Below are 23,147 nucleotides of genomic sequence, written 5' to 3'. Positions count from 1 at the left end.
GTATGCCTCTTTCTATTGAGGAATGTCTTTTTTCACTATTATTCAAAGTACTTGAGAAAAAGGCCACAGGTCTTCCATTTTGGTTCAAAGTAGCCCCAATTGCAAAATCCGAAGCGTCCGTCTCAATCACAAAGGGAACCTGCTCATCAATGGAATGCACAACTGCTCCTAAAATATCCTTTTTAAAATTCTCAAAACATGTCCTGGCCTCCCATGATAGAGGATATGTCGTAACCCGAATAAGAGGCCGGATCTTCCGTGAAAAATTTGCAATCCAATTAGAATAATAAGAAAACAGTCCAACAACTCGTTGCAAAGCCTTAGAATTAGTAGGACGAGGTAAATCGATCAATGGTCGCAGACGTTCTGGATCTGGTTTAATCTTATTTCCCGAAATAATATACCCCAATAGATTTACCTCAGTAGTCGAAAAGACACATTTCTCTTTGTTAAAAGTTAAACCAACTTTTTCCGCAGCTTGAAGGAATCTTTTTAAATTAGAATCATGCTCCACCCTTGATTTGCCACACACTGTGATGTCATCTAAGTATGAAAAGGTGTCAGAGAGGGAGTTATCACTTATAAAAGCATCCATTGCCCGTTGAAAACAAGCAACACCATTAGTAACACCAAATGGTATTCGGCAAAACTGATACAGCTTTCCACCAGCCTCAAAGGCCGTATATGGTTGATCCTTCTTAACAATAGGAATCTGATGATAAGCACTCTTTAAATCAATAGTGCTAAAAACTTTATACTGAGATACTTTATTGATAAGCTCATCAATCTTAGGCAAAGGGTGTTTTGTACAAGTCCCACCTTCCCCAGAAGCAGGCCCAGTGATCCAGGAAAGTAAAACCCTCCCCCCTACACCAACTCTTTAGCCACGCATTCATCTGCTCTATCCTCCTATTCCTATACTCACTAGCACGTGGTACTGGGAGTAATCCAGAGATTACAACCTTTGAGGTCCTGCTCTTTAATCTGTTACCTAGCTCCCTAAATTCTTGATGCAGGACCTCATCCCCCTTCCTACCTATGCCTTATGCCAGAAGGGCTTACAGACGCCGTGAGAGAGTGGCAGCCCTGGCTAGATGCAGAGGGGGCAACAGGCGTCGCCAACTGAGGCCTTACCCACCCAGGGTATACCGCCAGCAGTCCTCTTATCTGACCATGTCTGCCGCGATGTGTGTTAGGAGGCTGCGAGTCAGAAGGGAGGTGGTTGCAGACATCTGCCAGCTGCTTCACAGAGATCTGCAGCCACAGCTGATGCGCAGGACGTCTCTGTCGGTGGCAGTGAAGGTGACGGTGGCTCTCAACTTCTATGCCACCGGCTCCTTCCAATCCGCTGCTGGGGACATCGCTAACATCTCCCAGTTTGCCGTGCATTGCTGCATCCGCCAGGTGACCGAAGCCCTTTTCAGAAGGAGACATCAACTCATCTCCTTCCCCATGACCCTGGACAAGCAGCAGCAGCGTGCAGTGGGATTTGCAAGAATAGCGGGCTTCCCCATGGTGCAGGGCGCCATTGACTGCACGCATGTGGCTTTGCGGGCACCTCTGGAGCATGCCGAGGATTACCGCAACCGGAAGGGCTACCATTCCCTCAACGTACAGCTGGTGTGTGACCACAGGCAGCGCATCCTAGCTGTCAATGCCCGCTTTCCAGGCAGCAGCCCGATGCCTTTATCCTGCGACAGACAACTGTGGCTGACATGTTCCAGGCACAGCCTCACCCAAGAGGATGGCTTATCGGAGAAAAAGGCTATCCTTTGTGTACCTGGCTCATGACCCCGCTCCGCGCGCCCATGACCCCTGCTGAAGAGGCATACGAGAGCCATCAAGCGACTAGGAACATCATAGAACAAACAATCGGCGTCCTCAAGCAACGGTTCCGCTGTCTCGATCGCTCCGGGGGAGCCCTCCAGTATTCGCAGGACCGAGTCTCCCAATTCGTCGTCGTTTGCTGCATGCTGCACAACCTGGCTATCTGCAGGACTCAGGCACTGCCACCTCATGTTGGACCCCCACCTCAGGAGGAGGAGCAGGAGGAGCATGAGGAGGAGGAGGACGAGGAGTACCAGCCCAGGAGGGAGGCAGAAGGTCCAAGGGCCGCCCGTCGGCGGCTTATTGAACGTCACTTCTAGGCCCCCTGTCAGGGAATGGCTTGTGCCAATGAAAGAACATGATTGCAGCCGCTCCGCAAGCCCTCAGCCGGTTAAGGCAACAAACACTTCAAAGATCAAACATGGACAATGTTAATAAATAAAATGCTTTATTGTACAAACTCAGGGCCCTTCCCACATGAAAACCAAAAACAGACGAAACCCCCAAAAAACACGCAAACACATTACTCGCTCCCACAACCTGGAGAGGATTAACAAAACAGTGCAACTAAAATGGCCGTCATCCTCGGCCTTCGTAAAAAACAAACATCACATCCTCGGCCTTCAAATAACAAACATCCAATTCTCGGCCTTCAAAAAACAAACATCCAATTCTCGGCCTCAAAAAACAAACACAACTGGCCACACATTCGACTTTTTGGCCCGCTAGGGCGATGCCTTGGCCATCTTTGTGTGGCCCCTGCCTGCCCTGCTGCTCCTCCTCAAAAGTAAGGCCATTGGCTGCTGCAAGGCTGGGGGCAGGCTCCAGAGGGGCACATGTCGTGACGGCAGATGCCCTTGGGGGTCGGCCTAGTCGAGGTCTGGCCGTCGAGCGGGCGGCTGTTGAATGCTGCAGCTGTGGCTGGCCAGCATCAGTCGCTGCAGCAGCTCCTGGCAGCTCCACTGGGGGAGTGGCAGTGGCGGCTGGAGGAATGAGGGCAAGCTGGCGGATGGCAGGCGCTCGCTGGTCGCCTGAGACACTGGCACTCGCCCGGGCCAGCACTGCAGCATGCGCACCAATCTGCCGAGGGACAGACCGCTGTGCTGCTGCAGTGCGCCGGGTGCCCTGGCGATGCCTGGCTGACACAGCGAGTGTGGCAGCAGCGAGTGCCCGTGTTGACCTGTTCAGTGACCTCATCAGAGCACCCAGTGACTGCATGGCACCACTGATCAGCTGCCCACTCGCTGCCTGAGCTGCCCCGAATGCCGCCCGACTCGCTGCCTGCTCTGCCCCGAATTCCACCAAACTGATGGCCTGTGAGGCCCCAACGTCGGTGACACTCAGAGAGGGACTCGATGGCCTCAGGCAACCGTGCCACTACCCTCATGAGCTCCGTGTGCCGGTGCTCCGAGTCCGCGGACAAGTCCTCGAGGCGTTCCATCTCCTCGGCGAAGACCATCTCCGGACTGGAGGCCGGACTCTCCCTCTGGGGAGAAGGCCGCCGAGCTGGCCGACCCTTCCTGCATTGCTGGACGCCGCTGGGCCCAGCAATTGGACTCCCCTCTGACCCTTCCCCCCTCTGGGGAGAAGGCCGCTGAGCTTCCACCCCCCTCCCGTGCTTCTGCAGGCCGCAGGTCCCATGCGCTCCCCTCCCCTCCGACACTTCCGCCACGCTCCCCTCCAGGGAAGACGTGTCCCCTACATTCGCATGGGTTGCCGCGGATGACGGTTCCCCTGATGGGCCGCCTTCCTCTTGCTCCTCCTCCTCCTCCTCTTCTGAGGGGCTGTCACTGGCAAGTTCAGGGACCTCCTCCTCACCATCTGAAAGCAGGAAGGCACAAGAGTAGCTTTAGAGTGAGGAGAGGGCGTCAGCGAGGGATGCATGAGTGGTGGCATTCAGCGCATTGGTTGGATAGTGGCAAAGGATGTAGATCTGATGCGCAAGTGGGACGAGAGAGGTCCAAACGTTGATGTCCTTACCATTGGTGCCCAGAACAGGGTCGGCATCTCCACATGCAACGGGGCCAATCACCCGGCCACCCATGATGCGCTCCACGCGATGTTGCAACTCGGTGATCGGCTGGATCTGGGGTCAGCCTCCCCCGGTCACAGTCCGGCTCTTCCTATTATTGGCCAGCTTGGCCTGCAAGAGAAAGGACGGCCTCTAAGTACAGTGTGTAGCCCTGATCTTGTGTGCACTGCCTCCCATGGTGGAATAGCTTGGCCAGTGTGTCGCCCTGATCTTGTGTGCACTGCCTCCCATGGTGGAATAGCTTGGCCAGTGTGTTAAGTGCAGAATGTGCAATTGATGTTCATGCCTGTCCCATTGCTGCTGGATGAGGGCTGGCCATTAGGGCTTTCAGGTCCCTTTGCCCATAATGTGAGGTGCATATGCAAGGATGAGGAGGACACTGGAAAGGGTACTAAGCCTGACAATCTGAGTGAGGTCATTAAACTTTTTGTGGCATTGGACACCGGTCCTGGGGACCTCGCTGTTGGCTGACACCTTGCTGGCGACATGCCTCCAGGCTCTCCGGTAGACGCGGACCGGCGCCTTCCTGCCATTGTCCGGGTACAAAAGATGGCGCCTCTTCTCCACACCACCAACCAGCACACTCAGATCACGCTCTGAGAAGCGCGGCGCTCGTTCACGGGCCTTCTGCATGGCTTCAGGCGCTATTTGGGTCCAGCAGCAGTGTTCAGGCCTAGCTGGAGGGCTCCACTATCCAGGGCGTGGCAGCAGACCAAGTCGACCCTTCCCCCTTAAGAGCTGGCCGGCGCCAGGGTGTCTGCTGTCAATCACGAGATGGCCGCACCTGCGCTGCGCCCGGCCTCGGCGCTCTCGCTCAGCACCTCCGGCTTAGCGCCTAAAGAGAGGCATCCAGCGCCAGTTTTAGCGCTCGAGCAATCTCTTAGGGTGAAGCTAATGAATATCGGAGAAGTGGCCTCGGTTTGGCAGCGGGCGCAAACTTTAGCGGCCGCCCGACTTTACCGCCCCAAAAGTGGCTACAATGAATTTCTAGGCCGTAGGGTTGCCATTTCCTTATTTATGGCGGTTAATGCTTTAATGGTGCTATTGCCCAGGAGGGTGATTCCGTACATTAGATAATTCCTATTCTTGGCTGCTATCACTCCTGCGCCCCCTCCCAATGATATGGCTGATAGAATACCCCACCCTACTGAGCTACCCAGTGTGGTCGGATCCCGCCAATCTGCACAGAACTCCTCGGAGACTGCCCGGGGTTTCCGTCTGGATGGTGTATTGGTGGGGCAGGGAACAGCTACGGGGGCGATTACTCCTACTGCGAAGAGAGAGGGGAGTTTTGGCGTCGCTGTTGTGTATGTTCCCTTGAGGAGGAACGCAAATCCGTTCTTTGCTCGGTAACATTTGACCTCCCCGTTATCAACCTTCGCAAACTGTGTATAATAATAGTTAAGGGGGTCATTTGAGTTTCCCGCAGACCCGGACAGCTGGAATGTATCAAATGGGAAGGTCCATTTACCGGACGATACATGGGTCCCATTACACTGACCACAAATGAATTGTCATCCTGCTGTGACATTAAAGCACCTTTGTTCCTCGCATGTACAGGCCAGCTGGCCCCTGTGTACCTGACAGTGGTGTCGGGCACATTGTTGCTGTATGCAGGTATTGTCCTGGGGACAAGGGCATATACGCATCCCCATCCCTTACCCGTGAAACACAGGGGATAGCTACCTGACGTTGTGCAATTCTTACCCACGAGCCCTCGGCAAACGGGGTCTGTGGAGCTTATTAGCTGCATGCATCGCCCTCGAATGCCCTGGCTATATCGGCCCGTCTGACCCTCGCATGTCTGTTTCGTTGTGTCAGCGGTATATAGTGGGAGGGGTTGCCAACCTGGTGTGGCTGCAAACAAGGATTCCACTGATGTGGCCAGGGGGTAGCATACACTCCGGTCTCTGTGTATCTGTAGGTGGGTCTGATAAAATAAGTTATTCTCTATACCTCCTACCCATGTTAGAAAAAGGGTAAAGGAGATGGCTAGCAATATGCTGATGGGAATCATGGTACACAATAAGTCCCAATTTATTCTTCTGTTGGGGCTCCTGTCGTATCTCTTTTCACGTGTGTCACGTGTATCCAAGCTTTTTTTCCTTGTACTTTCACGGCTGCTCCTGTGGTCAACAGGATGACATACGGACCTTCCCACTTGTCTTCCAGGGGGGCTGGCTTTATTTTCTTTACCCAAACTTGTAGCCCGGGGACTAAACTGTGTCCTCCCGGTGGGGGTTCTTGCCAAGCTGCGCTGACCTGTTAGGAAGCAAAACTGACAGCATCTGTTAGATCTTTACAATACTTTAGTACTGTATCACTTAGAAGATGAATGTCAGCCCTACGTAGATCTATTGTTCCGGGTAGCGACATTGGTCTACCGGTAACGACCTCATAGGGACTGAGTCCAGTGGTCCTATTCGGGGTGGCTCGAATATTACATAGGACAAGGGGTAGGGCCTGAGGCCATGGCACTCCTTCAGAGTGATACTTAGTGAGCCGTTGTTTAATTGTCCTGTTTGCTCTTTCCACTTGTCCCAATGATTGGGGGTGGTATGGGCAATGCAATGACCATTGTATTTGTAGTAGTCTGCAAAGTTCTTTAATTATTTCCCCCGTAAAATGTGTGCCTTGGTCTGAGTCAATACATAAGGGCACGCTCCATCTAGGAATGTAATCTTTACACAAGACTTTCGCGGTTGCAGCAGCGGTGGCGCTTCGAACTGGGGTGGCTTCGATCCATCGTGAAAAGCGATCGACCATCACCAATACATCTGTATATCCCTGACATTTTGGCAAGGAAATATAGTCGACCTGCAAATGTTGGAAGGGCCCTGCCGGAGCAGGTGCTTTTAACATTGGTACTTCAATTTTTTGTCCGGGATTTACTTTTTGGCATGTCACACATTGCTCCACTATTCTTTGGGCTTGAGTTCGAAACCCTTTTGCCCACCAGTTTCTCTGGAATCTGGCTGTCATTTGCTGTGCGGCTATGTGTCCACACGAGTGCATTTGTTGGGCCAAAAACGGCATCAGTTCCTTTGGGCATCCTACTGCTCCCGTTTTGAGATGTTGCCATATGCCATCTTTATTGGGTTGCAACCCATTTTCTAACCATGTCCATTGTTCCTCCCTTGGGGTCTCTCTTTGCATTAGTAGGATGTCCCCTTGGTCGTTGTTTGTCGTGATATATCGCACCTGAGGTGTTGGGGGGGTAATGGTACGGGCGGCGTATTTTGCTGCTTCGTCTGCCCTAGCGTTGCCCCTAGCTTCAGGGGTATCCTCTTTGCTATGGCCCTTATATTTTAGTATGGCCACTTCTTCGGGTAACTGGATGGCATCCATTAATGCTGTTACCTCTCTTCCATTTTTATGGGTGTACCTGTAGCTGTCAGAAAACCTCTTTGCTTCCATAGTTGTCCAAAGTCATGAGCGATGCCAAAGGCATATCTAGAATCGGTATATATATTGGCCGTCTTGTCTCGAGCATAGAGACAGGCTTGGGTGAGGGCGACTAGTTCTGCCTGTTGTGCTGAGGCCCCTCGTCCCATACTTCCTGCTCGTACTACTGCGAATTCTGTTGTAACCGCCCACCCTGCCAATCGGGTTCCTTTTTCCACAAAGGATGACCCATCCGTGTAAAGGACCATTTCGGGATTGTGTAAGGGTAGTTCCTGTGTCTCAGCCCTCTGCTGCATGGCGTCTAACAGGTTTACACAGTCATGATCACTTTCTAGTTCTCCGGGGTTTGTCAGGGGCATCATGCTTGCTGGATTGCCTGGCCCGGATTTAGTAATGGTCAAATTATCTGTTTCCATAATCGTGGTCCATCGGGTCCATCGAGAGGCGATCACTTGAGCTACCTTATTCATTCCTAACATGGCATGGACGGTGTGCGGGCATTGGACCATCAGCTTTTGTGATAAAACTACCGGGGCTGTAACTTCTATTGCTAGGCAGGTTGCTTGCATAGCTCTCAGACAGCTACCCCATCCTTGGGCCACCAAATCCAACTGGGTACTATAGTATCCTACGGGCCTGTGTCTATCTCCGTGGGCCTGGGTTAGTACTGCTGTCATATAGCCGTCCTTTTCGTGTACATAGAGGCGGAATGGCATCCACGCATCGGGAATGGCTAGAGCCGGTGCGCTAGAGCACGCTTCAGTTCTTTGAACGTCCGCATTTGCTCTGGATTTAATGCGATCTGATCCCTGGAACCCGGATTGTCCTTTCGCAGTTTGGTCAAAGGCTGCGCTTTTTGGCTGTATGATTCTATCCAGAGGCGGCTGAAGTTACACAGGCCTAGAAATGATCTCAGGGCTTTTACAGTTCGTGGGCATGCGGCCATTTGAATTGCCTTTTTTCTATCCTCTGTCAGTCCCCTATTTCCCTTGGATATTTGTTGTCCTAGGTATGTGACTGTGGTTCTATTAATCTGTGCTTTATCCCACGTTGCCTTGTGTCCTGCCCGCTCTAGGTGCCCTAGGATTATCAGAAGATCTTTTTGGTGTTGCTCTTTTGTTTTTGAGGCTATAAGGATATCATCTACATATTGGATCACCATAGATTCCAGAGGGGGCAGTGCTCGTAGGTCCTTCTGTATTGCTCGGTGGTACACCGTAGGACTACTGTGGAAGCCCTGTGGCATCCTTGTCCAGGTGTACTGTTGTTGGTTTACCATAAAGGCGAACCACGGCTGCACCTCTTTGGCTAAGGGTACGGCCCAAAAGCCATTGGCCATATCTATTACTGAGAATATTTCTTCCTCAGATCCCAAGGAGTTAAAGATAACTGATGGGTCCGCCACCAATTGGGTCTTTTGTTCTATGCACTCGTTGGCCTTTCGATAATCAATGGTCAGTCGCCATTGTCCATTGGATTTTTCCACTGGCCACGCTGGACTGTTGGAGGCAGAGTGTGTCTTAATTAACACCCCTCGTTTTTCTAATTGTTCGATTATAGGCAAAATGCCGGCGATGGTAGCGGGGCTTATAGGGTACTGTTTTGTGGAAGGTTGCGGCTTCCCTGTGAACGTTACGGGGTCCATTCGTAGGGTTCTGCACTCATATTTATCTCACGCCCAGATAGGATGGTCCTTCAGGCCCCACTCGTCCTTACTATTCTCTTTCACAGCTCTTATCCTGCGGGGGCTGTTTTGGATCGTCCAGCCTATGTCTCCATTCCCAGTGAAGTGTAGGCTAAAGTCTAGCTTTGTTAATATGTCCAAGCCTATGATGGGGGCGATGATGGGCCCAATCCATATATGTTCCCTTGTTTCATAGGGGCCGAAACACAAAGGTCATTTGGTGGGTTCTATGTAAGATGATGTCTTCTCCGCTGGCCCCTAAGGCTTTCTTAGTTTTTCCATCTAACGGGCAGTCTTGGGCATATTCTGTGGGGAAGACCGTCAATTCTGCTCCTGTATCCAATAGGCAGTCTACTTCCAGTGGGGGTGAGTTATCTGTTTTTCCCACCAACAAAGTCATATAGAGGCCGTCCCTGGCTTGGGTGATTAAAGCTCTCAGTTGCCAAGGTATCTCTACCTTCGGGGGTTCGTTGGTGGGGTCTATTGGTTTTTTGAATGCTGTCGGGCTATGCTGTCGGAGGTTTCCCTTCCGGTGGACTTTGAGTTCCGGTACATTTCTACCATCGCCATCTCTCCAGGGCTAAGGGTCGGTGGGGAGGGGGTAATTGCCTGGGTGTCATCCAGGCCGGCGGCGCCCAGGGTCTGCCACGGATTTGTGCCGGATTGATTATCTGGGACTGCCTGTCCTTGCCATTGTCCTCCCCCACCTCTTCCTCCATTATTGCTTCTTCCTCTACCCCTGTTGCCCACTCGGCATGTTCTAGCCCAGTGTCCCTCTTTCCCACATTTGTGGCAAGTGCCTGGTTTCTTAGCTGGGTTTTCCCAGGGGGGTGCAGAGTTTACTCGCTCCGGGGGGTTTAGTTTCATGACTCGGAGCTTGGCACAGTGTTCTCTTTCCTGGGTTACGGCTTGTTGGGTCAGGTCCGCAAAAGAAACTGCGTTTGTTTTCCAGTTTGCCATTGTTAATTTTACCAATTTTGCCAGGTCAGGTCTCAAACCATTCATAAAGGCGTTTTTCAATGGTTCATGGGTGCAGGCATCCACTTCTGCTTCGGTATTCTGTCCCATACCAGAGTACTCTAGCCACTGGTTGGCGAAACGACCGGTGAAGTCATTGGGGTCTTCTTTTTCTTTTTGGACACAGGAGGCTATTTTGGACCAGTCTGGATTGGTCGGGCCCCTTTCCTGTAGCCAATTTCTAATGGCCGTCCACCCTTCTGTCCTATCGGCTTCTGATTCTATCAGAGCTAGGTCAGGGGGGACTATTAGGACTGGTGGTGCTGGAGGTGGTACGGCGGGGGGTTGGGCTCCGACAGCTGGAGGTGGGTTGGCTGCTTGATGCGCCGCTAAGGCCACTTGGTGTGCTTGTCTGGCTGCGTTAAGTAGGGCGTTTGCTCGTCTGGTGACGGCCATATTTACTATTGCCGTCAGGGCGGCCGACTCTCTTGCGCTAACTACTACTGCTATAACCTGGCATCCATCAAATGGGTGCAGGTTATAGATTGTTCTTTTTTGTTCCAAGAACTGCCAGGCTTTTACTCTGCTTTTCTTTGGGTGCAGCATATCAGTTGCCCATTGATCTATATCTTTTGGGTTGGCCGGGTAATAGGTATAAATTCGGAGATTTCGGCCGCCTACTTCATGTTTTTGTAACCTGATGGGGGCAAGGCGTGGGGGTGGTTTCTTGGTTATATCTTCTTCGTCTGATGAGTCCGTAAGAGGAGTATTTATTTTAGCAATATGGGCTTCGTTTGATCGGGGTTGGAGCGTGGGCTGTTCATATGCCGGAGGGGCTGTAGGGGGCGCTGCAGGATAGGTAGGATACAAGGGCGTCGGAGTAATCATCACCACTCCGGGTCTTTCCCTGTGTATTTCCCTTTCCTTCTTGGTTTTTGCCTTCCACTTTTCTGCTCTTTCGTTTGCTTTTTCAAGGCATTTTTGGTGTTTCTCTAACTCAGTTCTGTATTTTGTTATCTGTTCATGGAGAGCTGTTTTTTGTTCTTTTTCTTTGGCCTCTGCCGCCTTCCGAGTTATTTCCCCTCTCTGCCTACACTGTTTCAAGGTGGCCAATACCCAGCCCGTTTTTCTTTTCCCTCCTTTCATACGGGTGGTCTTGCCCCATGCTCTTTTTATATCATCAAGGGACCATTGTCCTTTTGAGGCACCAAATTTTTGTTCAATATTATATTCATGTTGTGGGACATCGAATGTACTTTCTATATACTGCTTGAGTTGGATTACTATTTCTTCTAACGTGGTCTCAGGACGGGCTCTGCCTCCTTTTTCCGTCGTTGGTTTTCTACTTGGTTCCGTCATGTTGCCACAGGTCATAGACTTAACGAATAAGTTTAAAATAGACTAGAGTCATCCTGGACTCTGCTGCATGCTAGCTAGCAATGGGACCTGTGCTCCGTTAACCGCCAGCCAGAGGGTACGCTACCCGGTTGGTTCGTTCAATAAAGATCGCAGAGACAGGGTGCAAAAAGGGCACAATAAATTCCAGTGCTTACCTTTTTCCCCTTTCTTGATGTCTTGCGATCCTGCCGACTACGCCAAGTTGTAAGAACCGGGTTTTTCTGGTCCTCTTCTTGAGTTCCGTAGTACGAAGAATTCCAGGCTCGAGGGTTCGGAGAGTTAAAACAACATCATTTTATTCATTACTGTTCGGAGTGGTCATACAGCATATCGACAGTACATTCGTGTCCCGAGGGTCACACCGGGTTAGACACGTGGTGCCAGCATTTACATCCCCGGGAGATGTCTGACCCTCTTGATGTTCCACATGCCTTCTGGCTAAGAGAGAGTACCGGTGGGGAAGCCCCTATTATACCGTGGGACAAGGGTCACTACATCACTTCCCTGGCAACAAGCGTTCTCCAATGGGAATCACTCAAGCCCTTTCGGTTTGACCATGATCTGGTCTTCAGTCTGGCAAGCAGGTCCTGACTTGTCTCACTGCTGTGGGCACCGAACAATGGCTAGTCAATCATTCTCTAGTCAGCAGTTAGGCCCTTTCAGTGGCCCTGATCTGGTCGTTAGCACTTCGTTAACACTTGGCCTCAGGCTGAGGCAGATTCTCTCTGTTCTGCTAGCTTTTGCACTTTGCACAGCTGGGGCTGCTTTTTAATCTAATCTAGACTTTCCTTGTGTGAAGCCATTTTTGTAAGCCAATTCATTGCCCATTTTATTCACGTTTCCACACAGGCTTCTCGGTTTGGTGAAGCTAATAGCAAATCATCTACATATTGAATCAGTGTTGAACCCGCTGCTAGGGTTACATCGTCCAGATCCTTCTTTAAACATTGAGAGAAAATCGTAGGGCTTTCGGTAAATCCTTGTGGGAGTCTAGTCCAAGTATACTGCTGGCCTTTATAGGTGAATGCAAATAAAAATTGTGACTCTGGATGTATTGGTATTGAAAAGAAAGCGGAACATAGATCAATTACCGTGTAGAAAGTAGTGTCTGCCGGTATGCTGATTAAAATGGTGACTGGATTGGGGACCACCGGATAGGTAGGGAAGACTGCTTCATTTATGGCCCTTAAATCTTGCACAAAGCTCCATTTGTGAGACTCTGCCTTTTCTCCTGGCAGAATCGGGGTATTGCAAGGGCTTTTAGTAGGAACAATGATACCTTGTTCTAAAAGTGATTCGATTACTGGCTGTATCCCCCTTTCTGCTCTTTCAGACAATGGGTACTGCTGTCTTCGTGGTAATGGTGCCGCTGGATTTATGGTAACTTTATAGGGCTGTGCAGTGTACATCTTTCCTACCTCATTTGGGTGTTTTGCCCACAAAATATCGGGTAATTGTTTTAAAAGCGTTTCAGCCTCTTGGCATAGCCACGTTCTTGCTTCCAATTTTTCTTCTCTTGTCAGGAGTCCGTTGAAAGTTATTTTCTGATTTAATCTAACGGAAAATCCCTTATCTCCGTATTCTGTAAGTGTGGCGCCACCCCTACACCAAGTTTTCGGGGTGGGTAAAGAGCCCATACGCTTTACCATAGGTCCTAAATCTTTAGAATGGTGAAATTTGGCTACTGCAAGAGTGCAGTGAGGATCGGCATCATTGACCTTGTAGAGTGCCTTCGTAGCTTGTGAGAGGTTAATTAAGGCTGCAACGCCTTCTGGCCCGACGAAAATTTGTCTAATAATTAGGAGGTATTTTAAATTTAAAAACGGCTGATAATCTTGTCCTGTTTTGTCATAGCAGGCCGTGCAGTGCAATTTTGAATGCCATTTCCCTAGTTTCAGGGATTCCTGGTATTGTTTTATGGAGCTTGTAACGAATCCCCACGCTCCTAACAGACTGACAAGTTTGGGACTCAAACTTGGGTCGGCAATTTCCCATGCGTAAAGAACAGGGTGTTTTATTTCTGTTACTGGGTACGCATAAGACTTATCTACTTGGATTTCTACCGTTACTCCTGATGGGGAGCAAATGATTGTCGCATTCATTTTGCACAGCAAGTCTCTTCCACATAAATTCATAGAGACATCTCCTGATAACAGAAAGGAGTGTTCTTCCTCAAATTCTTCTACTTTTACTGTGAGGGGAGTCGATTGATTCAAGCATTGTAGTATTCCAGCCAATCCAGCTATCGGGGTCTTTTTCCCATTAATAGGCATTCCTTCAGAATATCCTTTCCCTAACACCGAAAAGGTTGCTCCTGCATCTACTAAAATGACATAGGTCTCCCAGCTATTTGCATTTTAACTTCAGGTTCGCTGCGTGAATTTAAAGAAACGGGCATTTGGTGGTCTGTGGCGCCTGGGGCTGCTGGTGTCAGTCAGTAATTCTGATCTCTATTTCTCCTAAATCCCTGTCCGTTTGTAGGGTAACCTCCTGACTGGTCCGAAAAAGGGTTATGGACAGTGAAATTAGGACCTTTATTCTCAAACGGAGGTCCATTATTGGAGGTTTGGTTCTGATGATTTTTCGCAGGCCATTGGTTTGCCCAATGTCCGGGTTGTCCGCAATTGTAACAATTACCAGATCGTCCATACCCTCTTACTCTACCACGTCTTCCTCTATATTCCCCTCTATTCATCCTTCTATAGTTACCTTGTTATCCTACCATAATAGAGGAGAAAGGTGTTTCTTCGGGGTAATTTTTTTAAATTCTGATTCAACAAACATAGAGGCAGTCTTTTTATCTGGCTGTTCTCTATTTCTCTCTTGTCCGTTAAACATTCCTCGAGGCAAGTAATTCTTTCTATGTTAAATGAACCATCTGAGGGAAAGGGTCTAGTCTTATTTACAGTCCATTTGGACCAATTTGGTAGGTGATCAATGGATGATTGACCACAGTTCTTTAACATAAAGGCTGCTGGCGTTCCTTTCTCAGGCAGTTTACTGTTACTAGAACCCATTGTAGCAGCTTAAATATTTTAGTGTTAAAACATACAACAATTCCGTAACACTCTATGATCTGCGTGGGATGCCTCTACAGATCAGACATGATTAAACATTAATACATATGACAATAAACAATACTCTTGTTAAGCAACAACCAAAGTGTTACTAAATTCCCAACCTATGCAGCCTTACTGGACGAAGTTGATCGATAATAACAAATAGTTAAATACTCACTCTCATAAACATTAAACATTGACACTGTGTTTCAGACAATCACCCACTCTCTCTCCCTCTACCCTACTCCCTTTAGCCAAATCTTTAGCAAAAAGGGCCTTCAATTTGTCCCAACTAACTTCACCCACTCTCTCTCCCTCTACCCTACTCCCTTTAGCCAAATCTTTGACAAAAAGGGCCTTCAATTTGTCCCAACTAACTTCAAGCTGGAACCTTGCTAGTTCAATTTCCAGTAAATCGCCAGCTCCTTAGTTAATCAAATTCGTGACTTAACCTTCTCTCTCAGCAAGCTGGAACCTTGCTAGTTCAATTTCCAGTAAATCGCTAGCTCCTTAGTTAATCAAATTCGTGACTTAACCTTCTCTCTCAGCAAGCTGGAACCTTGCTAGTTCAATTTCCAGTAAATCGCCAGCTCCTTAGTTAATCAAATTCGTGACTTAACCTTCTCTCTCAGCAAGCTGGAACCTTGCTAGTTCAATTTCCAGTAAATCGCTAGCTCCTTAGTTAATCAAATTCGTGACTTAACCTTCTCTCTCTGGTACCTTTATTTCAGCGCTTCCTACCGTCCTTTTCTGCACGATCCAGTTCGCGGGGTGTCAGCGCCTCATGGCTGATCCTCTGTTCCGTTTCTGAAAGGGAAACAGTCACAACAGCAGTTTAACCTCCGAACCTTGTGAGTCAATTACCCGATGGCAGTACTGTCCAATGGAATAAACAGACTATGCGCAGCTATGCTTCTGGCAGGGAAAGTCCCAAAAATGTGGCAAACCACCTTCGGCCGATGGGATTTTCCTAACCGAGCAACGTACTCGGCGTCTGTTAACCCACCAATTGGTGCAGCAAGCCATCTCGGTGGAACCTCCAAATTGTCAAAGTGCCTTTTTCTTAGCTCTGGGTAATGACTCAATACACTCTTGGATTCGTCAGACGGACAGGCCTTTTATTTCGCTTGCAAGGGGAATCAGTACCTCCACTCAAGGGGTGAGGCTACTATTCCAATGATACAGCGTAAGCATTCCATATTTATACAGTGTAACAAACAAGTTTAATTGACATTCCTTTGTTCCTCAATCAGGATACATTTTAGATTAATCATTAGGTCTTATGACATATTGACAGAAGGATCCTGGACACATAAGTCAACGGTTAAGATATAACAGGATATGAATCGTGTAACCGGAGGTCCTCTTTAATCATAATCATGTATCTGGAGACTAGGTCTAACAAGTTATTAGGTCACTGGGTACTTCAAACGGAACCCATTGTTTCACTTCTACATTCTTATTAGGTGGGCAGACATCTGTTCTTGGCTGTAATCCAGGTACGTGCAATAGCTCTAGTTACACATCGACTCTTGACCTATGTCAAGTCTGAAAACTTTTACCCAGCAAGCACTTGAAATTAACCCCTTATATCATGTAGATTTCCTCAAGGGTAACATAGGTGCCCTTCAGGACTTAAGGGGTTAACAGTGCAGCTTGCACACAGGATGACAGCGGAGACAGAAGCACCAGCCACGAACTAGGGAAGTAAAACCACTTGGGGAACAACAGATAAGGTCGTAAAGATCATGTGACAATCAGCAATTGTGCATGCGTGCTTCAAGCCAATTAAAACAATGTAACGAATTGTGCATGTGGGCTTTAAGCCAATTAGAACAATGTCATGAGCTGTGCACGAGGTATCCACGGCTTTTGTATTTAAATAATAGAAATTGAAGTCAATCGAGGAGACAGCCAGGAACGAGCTGAAGGAGCTCGAGCTGTACGCCCTGATCAGCCTTTAGTTACCTCTGCGGACTGTTTGTATTGTACTGTTGAATTGTTTTGTGTTTTAAATAAACTGCTTGGCTCTTTACCATTTACAGACTAGTGTGCAGACTTAATTATTTAATTTCGCCACAACAGAGGGGTTTTGATCGAGCAAGTAGGGAGAAACTGTTCACTCTGGCAAGCGGGTCGGTAACCAAAGGTCACAGATTTAAAATAGTTGCTAAAAGAACTAGAGGGGAAATGAGGAAAATTGTTTTCACACAGAGGGTTGTTAAGAACTGGAACGCACCATCTGAAAGGATGCTGGAATCAGGTTCCACAGGAACTTTCCAACGGTAATTGGACATGTACTTGAAGAGGACTAATTTGCAGAGTTCTGGGGATAAAGCTGGGGTTTGGGACTAAATTGGACAGCTCTTTCAAAGAGCCGGCACAGACATGATGGGCCAAATGCGCTGTTAGATTCGATGATCAGTGTGAAGACGCTGGTGACTCTTAAGGATCTTAGAGCTTTTAAAGCTCTTCCCACAGTCAGAACATTTAAAGGGTCTCTCATCAGTGTGAGCTCGCTGGTGTGCCTTCAGTTCCTGGGGGCTTTTAAAGCTGTTCTCACAATTAGGACACTGAAATGGTCTCTCATCAGTGTGAGCTCGCTGGTGTCCCTTCAGTTCCTGGGGGCTTTGAAAGCTCTTCCCACAGTTAGGACACTGAAATGGTCTCTCATCAGTGTGAGCTCGCTGGTGTCCCTTCAGATCCTGGGGGCTTTTAAAGCTCTTCTCACAGTTAGGACACTGAAATGGTCTCTCATCAGTGTGAACTCGCTGGTGTCCCTTCAGTTCCTGGGGGCTTTTAAAGCTCTGCTCACAGTTTGGACACTGAAATGGTCTCTCATCAGTGTGAGCTCGCAGGTGTGCCTTCAGTTCCTGGGGGCTTTTAAAGCTGTTCTCACAATTAGGACACTGAAACGGTCTCTCATCAGTGTGAACTCGCTGGTGTCCCTTCAGTTCCCTGGGGCTTTTAAAGCTCTTCCCACAGTTAGGACACTGAAATGGTCTCTCATCAGTGTGAACTCGCTGATGTACCAGCAGGTTGGAGCGCTGAACAAATCCCTTCCCACATACGGAGCATGTGAATGGTCTCTCCCCAGTGTGTAAGTTTTGGTGTCTCTTCAGGTCACTGGAGCTTTTAAAGCTCTTCCCACAGTCAGAACATTGAAATGGTCTCTCCCCAGTGTGAACTCGCTGGTGTTGCTTTAGTTCACCGGGGCTTTTAAAGCTCTTCCCACAGTCAGGACATTGAAATGGTCTCTCATCAGTGTGAACTCGCTGGTGTGTTTGCAGGTGGGATGAACAAACAAATCCCTTTCCACACACGGAGCAGGTGAACGGACTGTCCCTGGTGTGACTGCGCCGTTGAACTTCCAATGCAGACGGGGAACTGAAGCCCTTCCCGCTGTCCCCACCTTTACCCGGTTTCTCCCTGGTATGACGGTGCACGTGTCTCGCCAGGTCAGGCGATCGACCAAATCCGCGTCCACACACCGAACACGTGTGCGGTTTGTCATCGCTGCGATCACTGCTCTCTCCTTCCATGTGCAAAGGCCGATGATATTCAGGTCCTGATGAATCGAGTGACTCTGTCAGAGCTTGACGTGATGTTTGGTCTGAGCTTCCCGCCTGTAACTGCTCCACTTCTATAACCCTGTAAATTGAGATCAGAAAAGGATCAGAGGCAAACTGTTGTTTAATTTTCCCCTTTCCGAACCTAGGGGCAGTGAAGCTGATTTTCAGGCCCCAGCTGCTGCACAGGTTGGTTGAAAGGATCAGCAGTAATGGCGGCTGTAATACCCACAAGGCCCCGGCTCTGCAGAAAGTGCTCTGTTGACTCCGAGTCCCGCGCATGTGCTCATGGCCCCACGCTCTCCCTCCTGCTCTACAATCGCCCGTCCCGATCGGTCCGCAACACGCATGCTCAGCACACAAAACCCCACGGTTGGAACATCGGGCGCGCATGCGAAGCCACAACATCTGGTACGCGTGCGCGGCTCAGGTGGGGGCGAGTTGGTGTTTCGCCTCAGCCGCCAGGGAGGTGCGCATGCGCAGGACGACCCAACATTCTTCCTGTCAGCAAACACTCCCTCATTTCTTTAATAAAAACAGAAACTGCTGGAAATACTCAGCAGGTCAGGCAGCACCTGTGGTGACAGAAACAGAGTTAACCACTCCCATTAAGTCCACATAATTCCTTTACATCCGGAACTGCCGAAACCACAGTCGCAGGCTGTGGTAAACCACTGTTTGTATTCCACTGTGTGCATGCCTGTACATGCCTCGGCTGCCTCCTCCCACGAATCCAGGTATAAAGGTGACTGCTCCACAGCCCCTTTTTATTCTGGACCGGTCAACCACTCGAGGCACACCTTCATTCTCTTGTTAATAAAAGCCTCTTAATTACTCGCTTAATCTCAGTCTTTTGAGTTATTGATAGCGCATCAATTTTATTAACAAGATTTTATAATGGAGAAGATCCTCACACCAGCATGCCTAGACTTAGACCATCAGGAGGCGGACGCATCCACCAAGTTTACTCACTGGCTGAGGTGCTTTGAAAAATTCCTGATCGCCTCCGCTGAAACGGTCAAATCGGACGAGGACAAACTGGATGTGCTGACCTCCAAAGTGAACCACCGAGTGTACTCGGTCATCCAAGACGCGACCTCGTACGCGGATGCTATCAAGCTCAAGGACCAGTACATGCACCCAGTGAATGAAGTGTACGCCAGGCACCTCCTGGGGAGTCGTAAACAACAACCTGGGGAATCGACCGAGGAATACCTTCAGGCACTGTCTGTGCTTGGCCGGGCCTGTCGTTGTAAGGATGCAAAGGCCGCCGTGTACACAGAGGAACTTATCCGGGACGCTTTTGTAGCGGGCCACAGGTCCAATTACACCCGACAGCGACTGTTGGAGCAGAGTGACCTCGACCTCAACAAGGCCTCTGAACTCGCACGATCATTGGACGCAGCCTACCGGGGCATGGACGCCTACTCCTCTGCACCGTGGACGCCACGGGGAACGACAGCCTGGGACACGGTAGGACCGTCTCATAGCGCCGTGCCACCCCAGCCACGGCCCAACTACCGCAGCAGTGTCCCAAGGCCAGAAATGCTACTTCTGTGGCCAGGCCAAACACCCCAGAGCGCGCTGCCTGGCGAAAAATGCGATCTGCTCAGGCTGCGGGAAGAAGGGACACTACGCCAGTGTCTGCAGGGCCAAAGCCACTCCGAACCCCAGCAGCGCCGCGTGTGGGCCGTGCGGGCCACCATCTTGGGCCTCCCCAGCCATGTGCGAACCACCGGAACAGCAGCCATTTTGGACCCCTCCAGCCACATGGGGATCATGGACGCCGCCATCTTGGACGACAGCCGGGACGCAGCAGGCCCCCAACACCGCCTCATCTGATACCCGCAGCGACACACCGACCCCTACGCTGGCCTCCGTTACACTGGACCAAGCGAGACCGCACCAGCTGGCCAGTTCCACAATGGACATTAAGGTAAATGGTCACGAAACAATCTGCCTTTTTGACTCTGGGAGCACAGAGAGCTTCATCCACCCCGACACGGTGCGGCGTTGCTCTCTCCCAGTTCTGCCTGCGCACCAGCGGATTTCTATGGCCTCCGAGTCCCAGTCGGCGGACATTGGCGGCTACTGCGTGGTGACACTCGTAGTAGACGGGACTGTGTACGAAAATTTTAAACTTCTGGTCCTGCCCGACCTCTGCGCTGCCGTTCTACTGGGGTTAGATTTTCAGTGCCACCTTAAAAGTGTTACGATGGCGTACGGTGGACCCCGCCCCCCACTCACAGTCCGCAGCCAGCAGCTTCCAAATTGCCCGCCGTGCACCAGGTGCAACCTCTCCACACTCAGTCACCCCCCCCCCACTGTTTGCTAACCTCACCCCCGACTGTAAGCCCATCGCCACAAAGAGCAGGCGATACAGTGCCGGGGACAGGGTTTTCATTAAAACCGAAGTGGAGCGGCTCCTGAAGGAAGGGATTATTGAGGGCAGCACCAGCCCCTGGCGAGCCCAGGTTGTGGTCGTTAAGACCGGTGAGAAGCAGCACCTGGTCATCGACTACAGCCAGACAATAAATCGCTACACTCTGCTGGACGCTTACCCACTCCCCCGCATAGCTGATATGGTCAACCAGATCACGCAGTACCGCGTCTTCTCGACCGTCGACCTGAAATCAGCGTACCACCAGCTCCCTATCCGCCCTGAGGACCGCCAGTATACTGCCTTTGAAGCAAACGGCCACCTCTATCGCTTCCTTAGGGTTCCCTTTGGCGTCACCAACGGGGTCTCCATCTTTCAAAGGGAGATGGACCGGATGGTCGATCAAAATGCGTTGCAGGCCACTTTCCCATATCTGGACAATGTGACCATCTGCGGCCATGACTTGCAGAACCATGACACAGTCTCCATACGCGACCTCGCACCCTCGGGGGCCCCAGTAACCCACTAACGCCACCCCTCACGAGAAAATGTTTGTCTTCCCAAGGAAGTCCACATCGGGGACATCGCTACCGCCATGGCTGACATCACCAGGGCCGGTCCTACTGAGAAGACACGTGAGGACCCATAAAATGGACCCCCTGGTCGAGAGGGTCGACCTCCTCCACGCCAACCCCCAGTATGCTTACATTGCGTACCCGGACGGGCGGGAGGACACAGTCTCCATACAAGACCTCGCACCGTCGGGGGCCCCAGTAACCCACTACCACCACCCCCCCACGATCCAATACCCAACCCCAGCAGATGGCATGCCTGGGCCCCGCGACCCGCTCGACACCCACGAGGACTACACACCAGTGCCCCAGCCTACGCGGGACTCGATGCCGGAAGCTTCACTACCCCTGCCGTTGCCACGTCAATCTCCGGAGAGACTCCAATACACAAACTTTTAATACACTTCACCCCGCCGGACTCATTTTTAAACAAGGGGTGAATGTGGTAAACCACTGTTATACCTGCCTGTGTGGGTGTTTGTATTCCACTGTGTACATGTCTGTACATGCCTCGGCTGACTCCTCCCATGAGTCCAGGTATAAAGGTGACTGCTCCACAGTCCCTCTGTATTCTGGACTGGTCGACCACTCGAGGCACACCTTCATTCTCTTGTTAATAAAAGCCTGTTAGTTACTTGCTTAACCTCAGTCTTTTGAGTAATTAATAGCGCATCATGCGCATGTATAGATATGAGGGGAAAGGGTAGATGGAAACATTGGACCCAATTAAAACAATAAAGCAATAACCCATCTGATCTTAAATCCCACAGGAACAATGGAATAAACACCGGAGATAAACTAACCTCTGGTGACGACCGGGCTTCTGCTTAATTTACAGGGAAACTTCACCATGAAGGTGGGATTACTGCTGGGACACGAAATAAGCAAAGGGGCATCCCACATTACACGACAAGTACATGATGAAGAAGCACCATGTTTTAATGGAACAATCACATTCGGAGTCTCATCCACGGCTCCCAATACACAGAAAGAAGAGACAAGCGAACCGAGGATGCTACAATGTCCAGATATGAAACCTGGACCCATGAATGGACTAGTATTATTTACCGAGGGAGAACAATTGTATGGTAACGGGAGACACAAAATTGTACCGGTACTAATGAACTTAACCATGTTACAATGGCCAGGATATTGTGAAAGGTTTACTAAAACTAGAGAATTGTAAGCATATATGATGAAGAATGTCATTAACCAAGCTGATGATGATCCGACAGGGGCCACTAGTTTTAGGGGGCATGCTGCATTCCACCAAAGGATTAAGAGGAGCTTAGGAACCGATATACTCATGGGAATAAACACGGGGACATCATTCATTAATGCCCTAGATATACAAGGAGTCCAGAGCCATGTGGAACGACTACAAAGGGTAATACAACAGATTTTAGAGAAGGAAACTGGTTTGGTTCGACAAGGATCAGAGTTGGGAGGACATACGATAAGGAAATTACTCGAGGGAATCAAGGTTATAGAGGACCATGCTAGCATTATCAACAAACTAAACCATAGAGATGAGGAACAGGCAAAAGATGGGGTAGGGAGAGGCTTGTGTCATGCCTATGGCCAATGGATCACCGGACAGTTAAAACACAATCTGGCACAGATACAGCGAGGTGAGGTACCAGACTGGATTAACAGCACACAGCTCTATGGCCTGAGCCATAATCCAGGCCCTCGGAGTGCTTGTACCCTCAAAGGGATAACCAGAGTATATCCAGTGATACAAAAATGTAAAGCAGAAGTGACAGCAATGATAGGCATGGTACTCCTGATACCAGTGGTGGGACTAGACACGACTCCATACCCACAGTACCAGGTAACAAACAGAGGCATAGTGAGGGGTGAGACATACCTCCAACACTATCCAATTGATACCTATGCCATCAGGAAGAATGGTACTATGAGAGGAGTCTCCCTAAACGGATGCCACGGGAAAGGCACGCTTACGATATGCCCACATCCGGTAGGAGAAGGCCGTAAGGATGAGTGCGGCTATAATAAGACAGAGGGATGTGTGTTGGAATTATCACATGTTGATCACCATCACACCCGCTCGAGATATAGAGGCGAAGGGGATTATTGTATAGCCACCACAGAGACTGAGTACCAATATAGTAACCTTGTATGTGCAATCACAATGCCTAACTTTTGCTTTACGCCAAAGGTCCCTGTGACAATTGGACACACCAGATTGGTGTATGTACATTCAAGGGAGGAGATAAAACTAAATGTGCCAGATAGTCTAA

The 23,147-nt window shown here is 49.8% G+C and overlaps 1 protein-coding gene across 1 annotated transcript in view; it reads right to left on the bottom strand.

Moving 5' to 3' along the window:
• Positions 1-23,147, bottom strand: part of LOC147093445 (uncharacterized) — a 91,668-nt gene that overhangs the window by 49,784 nt on the left and 18,737 nt on the right. Inside the window, exon 4 of the mRNA XM_085974335.1 lies at positions 17,395-17,562. Coding sequence (XP_085830461.1) covers positions 17,395-17,562 — 168 coding nt within the window. The remainder of the gene's footprint in view (positions 1-17,394; positions 17,563-23,147) is intronic.

This window comes from Somniosus microcephalus, unplaced genomic scaffold (genome assembly GCF_052327205.1).
Source record: "Somniosus microcephalus isolate GS21.2 unplaced genomic scaffold, FLI_Smic_1.0 unresolved_chr1, whole genome shotgun sequence".
Taxonomy (NCBI): Eukaryota; Metazoa; Chordata; class Chondrichthyes; order Squaliformes; family Somniosidae; genus Somniosus; species Somniosus microcephalus.
This window is presented reverse-complemented; position numbering and strand designations above follow the sequence as displayed.